Source organism: Paramormyrops kingsleyae, chromosome 21 (assembly GCF_048594095.1).
Source record: "Paramormyrops kingsleyae isolate MSU_618 chromosome 21, PKINGS_0.4, whole genome shotgun sequence".
In the NCBI taxonomy this organism is placed as follows: Eukaryota; Metazoa; Chordata; class Actinopteri; order Osteoglossiformes; family Mormyridae; genus Paramormyrops; species Paramormyrops kingsleyae.
In genome coordinates, this window is record NC_132817.1 from 2,365,222 (window position 1) to 2,372,699 (window position 7,478).

General features: G+C 47.4%; 1 protein-coding gene across 1 annotated transcript; it reads left to right on the forward strand.

The window, feature by feature from the left end:
* Positions 1 to 35: 35 nt before the first annotated feature.
* Positions 36 to 6,637, forward strand: mrpl37 (mitochondrial ribosomal protein L37). Its single transcript, XM_023815913.2, has 7 exons — positions 36 to 532; positions 3,780 to 3,963; positions 4,556 to 4,671; positions 4,930 to 5,115; positions 5,350 to 5,501; positions 5,759 to 5,962; positions 6,438 to 6,637. The coding sequence occupies exons 1-7, from the start codon at positions 187 to 189 to the stop codon at positions 6,513 to 6,515; spliced, it is 1,266 nt and encodes a 421-aa protein (XP_023671681.2). The 5' UTR covers positions 36 to 186; the 3' UTR covers positions 6,516 to 6,637.
* Positions 6,638 to 7,478: the final 841 nt, after the last annotated feature.

Below are 7,478 nucleotides of genomic sequence, written 5' to 3' on the forward strand. Positions count from 1 at the left end.
CCCACGAGGCGAACTACAGTACCCACACTGCACCGGGACCACCAAGTGCAAGATGGCTGCCTCCTAGAGAAGACACGGGAGAAGGACGTTTGGTGTTTACGTACGATGATTATACCTGCCAAACCATAATCAATGAATGAAATATAATTGTTTGAGCTCGAGGTGGTTACCTTAAGTTTTCTCAGAATGAATCTGCTGGTGCTGAAAGCTGGGAAATGCTGCAGCGTCTTCCATATATTGCATGTGTCCCGGCATCGCGTCGGAGGACGGCTCTTCTCTGTCAGCTGCTGTCTACACCTGAAGGCACCGCCGCGTAACAACCGCAAAGCGACGGTGGATATCCCCGGGTTGGAGCGCGTCACCTACGCTGAAAGGCTGCACTTCGTCCCGGGGCTGGCCAAGGCGACATTCCCGCAGTGGAGCCGCGGCTGGCGTGACCCGCACCGGTATAGCGGACCCGAGTACGAGGGGTTGCCGCCGCGGGCCGAAAAGCCGTGTTTCGTTTTTAACCAAAGGACAAGCGCACTAGAAGGTACTGTTATACTGGGCTAAGAAAACATTAAAGCAGCATCTACAATCAAGACGGGAACACGGTGCCAATATCCAATCCCGTTAAACAATATGGATAATAGTGAATACTATAAAATCTTAATTTTGTGCCCTGTTATTTGAGAGCGATCTAAATTGATTTGTTCAACGCTTGGCTAGCATAAATCGGCGCCCTTACACTAGGCCCATAGCCAGAAATAAATTTCATATGGTGTCGGGCATTTCACCGGCCGTGGAGGTTTGGGGGGCGGTGCTTCGCCTTACGCAGCTGACTTTCATTCCTTGTCCACACGTACACGGGTGTTTTTTAAAACGTACCTTTTTCTATCCATCTCGGGCTTTTGTCCACACGTAAACGGCGTTTTAGGTCACTGAAAATGGAGCTTTTGCAAAACTCCACCCAGGGTGAAGATTTTAAGAAACTCCGTTTTCAGCATCGACATGTAGACAGGGAAAATAGAGTTTTTGGCTTGAAACGTCAGATTGTGCGCTGTTGTCCACTTTGTTTAACGTCAGAGCGTGCGCTGTTTGCTGTATACATGGCGGACTTAGCCGAAATAGTGCTTGTGCTAACCTTGCTGACAGGACTTCTTACATGTGTACAGATAAATGTTGAGTAACTCTCGCATTATATTGATCAACACAGGCGTAGGAATGTGCGCCATGGTTTTCAACAGCACTGGCAATTAGGCTTCTAAAGAGTATCTAAATCTACAGGCTGAATTAAAAAATGACATTAGACGAGCTAAAAGGAATGTCGAAAGGAAGATCGCATTGGAGGCTAAGGATGACGTTAAAAGTTTCTTCCAGTATTTTAACTCTAAAAGAGCTCTAAAAGCTGAAATCACTAATCTGCAGGATAGTAAGGGTCTTATAATTGAAAACGACATTGACATAGTAAATGAGTTCAATGATAGTTTTGCACGGGTATTTACTGTTGAGGACACTAGTAACTTACCAGTTCTTATTACTAATCCAACATCGTCTATAACTAATATATATATAACTGAAGCTGATGTTTTGCAAAGCCTAGCTAAGCTCAAAATAAATAAATCACAGGGCCCTGATGGCATCTTACCTATAGTGTTAAAAGAGATGAGGGATATTATTTGCCGACCCTTAACATTACTGTTTCAAAAATCCTTATCTGAAGGTGTGGTACCTTCTGATTGGAAGCATGCCAACATAACGCCCATTTTCAAAAAAGGGGATAGAAGTAATTTGTCAAACTATAGGCCAATCAGTCTAACTTGTATAACTGGTAAAGTTATGGAGGCTATAATCAAAGAGAAAATGGTAGATTACCTGGACTCAAATAACATTTTGAGGGATAACCAGCATGGATTTAGGAGAGGTAGATCCTGTTTAACAAATCTGTTGGAGTTTTTTGAGGAAGCTACTCAGGAAGTTGATGATAAGAAGGCCTATGATGTCATCTATTTAGATTTCCAAAAGGCTTTTGATGTTGTTCCCCACAAGAGGCTCTCACTTAAACTCAAAGCGACAGGTATTTTAGGAACTGTAGCGACTTGGATTGATAACTGGTTAACGGATAGGAAGCAGCGAGTAGTTATAAGAGGCTCGATGTCACAGTGGGCCTGCGTTCATAGTGGGGTACCGCAGGGTTCAATTTTAGGACCACTTTTGTTCCTTATTTACATAAATGATATAGACACCAATATATACAGTAAACTGGTGAAATTTGCAGATGACACCAAGGTGGGTGGTGTAGCAGATACTGAACTAGCGGCTCAGCAGCTACAGCGGGATCTTAATTTAATTAGTGACTGGGCTGACACCTGGCAGATGAAATTTAACATAGACAAATGTAAGGTACTCCATGTAGGGAGCAGAAATATAAAGTACAGGTATTTTATGGGACCTACTGAAATAAAGGTAGCTGATTATGAGAAAGACCTTGGTGTGTATGTTGATGCTTCCATGTCTCATTCTCGCCAGTGCAGGGAAGCAATAAAAAAGGCCAATAGGATGTTGGGGTATATCTCCAGGTGTGTGGAGTTTAAGTCAAGGGAGGTAATGCTAAGATTATACAATTCCTTGGTGAGACCTCACCTAGAATATTGTGTACAGGTTTGGTCACCATATCTTAAAAAGGACATAGCGGCCTTAGAAAAGGTGCAGCGTAGGGCCACAAGAATGATTCCTGGTCTTAGAGGAATGTCATACGAGGAAAGGTTATTTGAGCTAAATCTGTTCAGCCTCAAGCAAAGGAGACTGAGGGGGGACATGATCCAGGTCTATAAGATTCTAACAGGTTTGGATGCTGTTCAACCGAATAGTTACTTCAGCATTAGTTCAAATACAAGAACTCGTGGCCATAGGTGGAAATTAGCGGGAGAACATTTCAAACTGAATTTAAGGAAGCACTTCTTTACACAGTGTGTAGTCAGAGTATGGAATAGTCTTCCTGATAACGTAGTGCAAGCTGAATCCTTGGGTTCCTTTAAATCAGAGCTAGATAAGATTTTAACAACTCTGAGCTATTAGTTAAGTTCTCCCCAAGCGAGCTCGATGGGCCGAATGGCCTCCTCTCGTTTGTATATTTCTTATGTTCTTATGTTCTGATTGGCTAACATGGCAGTACGGTTAAAGTTATAATGCCGCCTGTTGGTTTGGCATGCTCTTCACAGCGCATTTTAGAGGTTTCATGTGGACGGAAATATTTTAGAAGACAATGTTCATGTGGATGGGAATGATTTTTTTTAAATGGAGGAGGAAAAACACCGTTTTAAAAAATACCTGTGTACGTGTGGACAAGGCAAGAGTGAATACCAAATGTTAAGAATACACGGAATCAGATTCCGCTTTATTCGCCAAGTGTGCTGGGGCACACAAGGAATGCTTCCGGATGCTAGAGACTCCCTAGTACACAGACAATAAATCACACTGTACAAGAAATAAAATTTGAAATATACACACATGGGTAACACTGTACAAATATAAGGTATGAAGTTGAGTGCAATCAGAGTTTAAGGGAGGAAATTGACAGAAGGCAGGTTACACAGCTTAGCTGTTTATGAGAATGATGGCCTGAGGGAAGAAGCTGCTCCTATGTCTGGTGTTTTTTGTGTACAGAGTTCTGTAGAAGATTTTTTTTATATACATTTTTGAATACTGTAAATGCAGATTAAATTGTTCGTCACATTTTGGCAGTGTATGATGAGTTTTGCAGGTTGGCTTCTGAATGGCTTTTTGTGGTTTTTTAACAGGAACACGGCAAGCGGCGTGGCTCACCAAATCCATCGTGAGACAGGGGCTGCCCCCACAGGTCCTGGCTTTGGCTGAGGATGCGGCCAATCAGATCGAGGACCAAGACGAGCGGGTCCAGCATGCGATCCAGCATGCCCGCTTCTGGGACAGTACAGAAAGGAAGCCCCCCAGGGAGAGATTCTGGTCAGTCTTCCTGACACTCTGGCAGTCTGTGTTTGTCTGTGTGCCACCAAAAAGCTTCAGGACTATAATTAGGACTAATGAAGAAATCATTGGCACCATGTTATTAACGCTGGGGAAAGTGACATTTCGCTCCCCAGGGAGCAACGACAGCACGCTGAACCTAACGGCCGCTGTAAGTGGGGCGCAAGCTCGCTCGCCCGTCCCCCTGCAGAGATGTTTGTCTGAATTAAGCCCTTATTAATGAACCTGGCTCAGTGGAGCTCCTTGCCCCCTACCAGGCCTCTGATGGCCCCCATTAAGCCGCAGACGGGGTGGCCTTTCCTACACATGCAGGGGGGGGGGGCTGCTTTCATCGTTTAACATTTCTGTGGCTTCACCCATCAGCAGAGCAGCGTGTGGAAATGTCAGAGAGACGCTCGGCCCATGTGACGGACAGGGCTGCAGTGTGGGGAGACCTGGGGGCCGCCATCTTTAAAAGCGGCTCTTCCTTATTTCGCGCTCGGATGGCGAGGCCTCCCGGCGGCTTTGCCTGATTGCCAGCCGCTCCCCCCACTTCCACACAGCCTTACATGTTTGCCCGCTCTCTTTCCAGCCCGGTTCTGCTCAGAAACCTGCTGCACCTCTGCGGGACCCTGCAGGTCAGGCTCCCAACACTGGGCAGGAGGATGCTGGCCGAGAAGTACAGCCTGGCGGCCTGCTGGACCCGGGGTGAGTGCTGCGCCCCATGTAGGCTGGAGAGTGCATGGACCTTAAATGACGATGGACCTTAAATTGATCCCTGCTTTGGGGCATGTTATTCCGAGAGCGGCTTCTGAGGGTCACACGCAGAGCTTGACTGCCACGTCAACTTCTCTGAGGGCTTTCTAGTTGGGGGAGAATGAGACCTTGTCTCAGCGCTTCATGGATGCAGGTCTGGAACCTCATTGTGCTCTGGGATTATCCTGCTTTTTGCCTACTGGCATCCAGGGGGTGACCTCTTCCAGGTCCGAGGCCAGAATGGACTCCTGCTGAACAGCATGTCCGCTGTTCCTGTGGTGGCTGGAAAGGAGGAGCTGCTGAGCACCGAGGGTGAGGAACTGGAGACCTTTTACCCCATCGCCCCCACCATCGACCTGCAGGTCACCCACGCCTACAAGCAGAAGAATGATACAGGTACCCCCTCTGTGAAGCCACTCTGACATCTTAGAGTCTCACTGTGCTGGATATCGTGAGAACGTTCTAGAAGACACAAAAGTCAAATGATGAAGTAGCAGCAGATATGTGTAATAAATGGGAGCTGAAGCTCTTTGGCGTTGCTGCTTTTGTAATGGGTTAAGCCCCATAATCCTGTGCGGTTTGTGGTGAGCCCCCGCCCAGCATGAGCATCTCTTCCCATGTCTCCCGCAGGCTTCCAGGACGGCTACCCTTACCCCCACGCGCACACCCTCTACATCCTCGAGTGTGGCGAAGGGCCCAAGCTGAAGGAGGAGCAGGTTCACGCCAAGATGATCATGTTCGCTTTTGGGAATGCCCTGGCACACGCCCACGCCCTCTACGGGGTAAGGCACCGATGGGACCACGCCTTGGGATGGCGAAATAGGTTGAGCACAGCATGTTTTACAGTGCAGGGAGTCAAAGTCTGATTCTCGTTATTACCTCATGGAGGGTGGAGTGTTTCTTTCTGATGGGGATTCCTGCAGTGTCCCGCACACGTTCATAAAGCTTCTCCTTGCCCCAGAGACTGATGGGTAGGGAACCCCTGAGGAAATTTTGAGTCTGTCCTGGCTGCTCAGCAGAACGCTCTTTGTCCCTGTAGACCCAGCCGCAGGTCCTGGAGCGGCCAGTGACGGTGCAGAGCGTGGCCACCAATGGCAGGACCTTCAGCTTTGTCATGTTCCAGCTCAACACCACCGACTTGGATTCCGACACCGGCGTCAAGAACTTGGTGTGGATGGATGCTGACCAGCCCCTCTATGAATATGCGAAAATCCGGCCCGTTGTCAAGAAGAAGGTGATCCAGGTAGGCATCGCCAACAGGAGGCTCATGTTGACAGACCTGTACCTGCACTCCTGGGTCAGGGGGCCAGCTGTGCCTGTGTGGTACTGGGCAGGGGGCCCTTATCTATAACCAATCTCAAGGGTTTACGAGTCCTGCAACTGAAGATACTCAATCAACCAACAATCACACTGCATTCAGAACCACTTGGATCACACGACTCCAGTGCTTAGCCTCACTGCAGCTGTCCCTTTTGACCCTGTCTGCTTGCTGCATGTGTTCAGTTGCAGCCACACGACTCACCGTTTGCGGTGTTAACTGGCAACCCTACCTGAGTGGCCATGAATATAGCCCTAGCTGCTAACATGGCATGAAACAGTTAGTTAGTTAGTTATCTGCTGATTGGCTTCTGTTCAGTCTAGAAACCTGCAGACCAGCATCTGTCTTCTGCTCTTTTGAGATTGTAAGGTGTGCAAATCGCTTGTTTTCTGCCTTCAAGGTTACTGCAGGCCTGGCTGGATACCAGCCAGACACCTTCAAGAAGTTCCTGGCTCTCTACTTACATGGGGCGGCATGACCCACCAGTGCGCGAGACCTTCCCCAAACCCAGACAGACTGGCCTGATGCTCACGAACATCAGCAATCCTCATTTTTTTTACTTGTGTGTGCACAACCTTCCAATAAACTGCTGATGTCAAACATGTTTGTATCTGTGAGTAGCACATGTTCTACCTGTTGTTCTTTAGGGTTTAAATGAGCAACGTTGGGGGGTGGGGACTGTGGTCTGCTGCAGGGTCGCTGTCCAGGGCAGAAGCCAGGGAGTCATGTGACCTCTTGTATTTCTTTTACCTGATTAATTCAAGCGGTAAACAAAGGAAGGTGTCACAGCGGCAGTCACTTTAGACACTCCCATTGAGACCCTTCAGGGGCCGACAGACTGGTACCACCGTTAAGAGAAGGCCTCGTTTGGAAAAGGCGCCATGTGCTTACCGTGTGACTAAATCACTGCAGCAGTGGGCACTGGAAAGTAACTGAAAAGTTTGTTTCAATAACTGCTAAAACGCTAACTCCAAAGGTTAATTCGATAACGCTAAACTGAAAGAAAGAAAATTCACGACAGCTAACGATAACCACTAACCTTTCTTATATGAATTTAGCTTCAGTTTGTTTTTGGGCTCTGAAACCCTTAACACACATAGAGAGCTTAAATTCTAACCTGTTTGACAACTTAGTTCTGGGCTGAGATATTTTTAAGACTTAGCCAATTGGGGATCGATGGATCCTGTAGTCTCCAGAATTAACTTTTTTTCTTCAATGAAATTACGGTACATCTGCGAGATATAAGCGTTTTTGTTAGAGGAGTCCTATTCCGCGACTGGCCCATACTGACATTTTGCCCTCAGTGAAGCCCCTTACCGCTTATGGCGCCGTTTACCCGGAACGAGGAAGGAGGCTCTTTATTGGTCTATAGCCGGGCGCGTGTGTAAGTGGCAGACAAATACGCATTCACCATATAAAACAAGTTCATATGCATTTGTGC

Coding starts and splice junctions, on each gene's coding strand:
- mrpl37 (XM_023815913.2), top strand. CDS start 187: ATGAATCTGCTGGTGCTGAAAGCTGGGAAATGCTGCAGCGTCTTCCAT. Junction 5,502..5,758: donor ACGCCCACGCCCTCTACGGG/GTAAGGCACCGA, acceptor TTGTCCCTGTAG/ACCCAGCCGCAGGTCCTGGA. Junction 5,963..6,437: donor TCAAGAAGAAGGTGATCCAG/GTAGGCATCGCC, acceptor TCTGCCTTCAAG/GTTACTGCAGGCCTGGCTGG.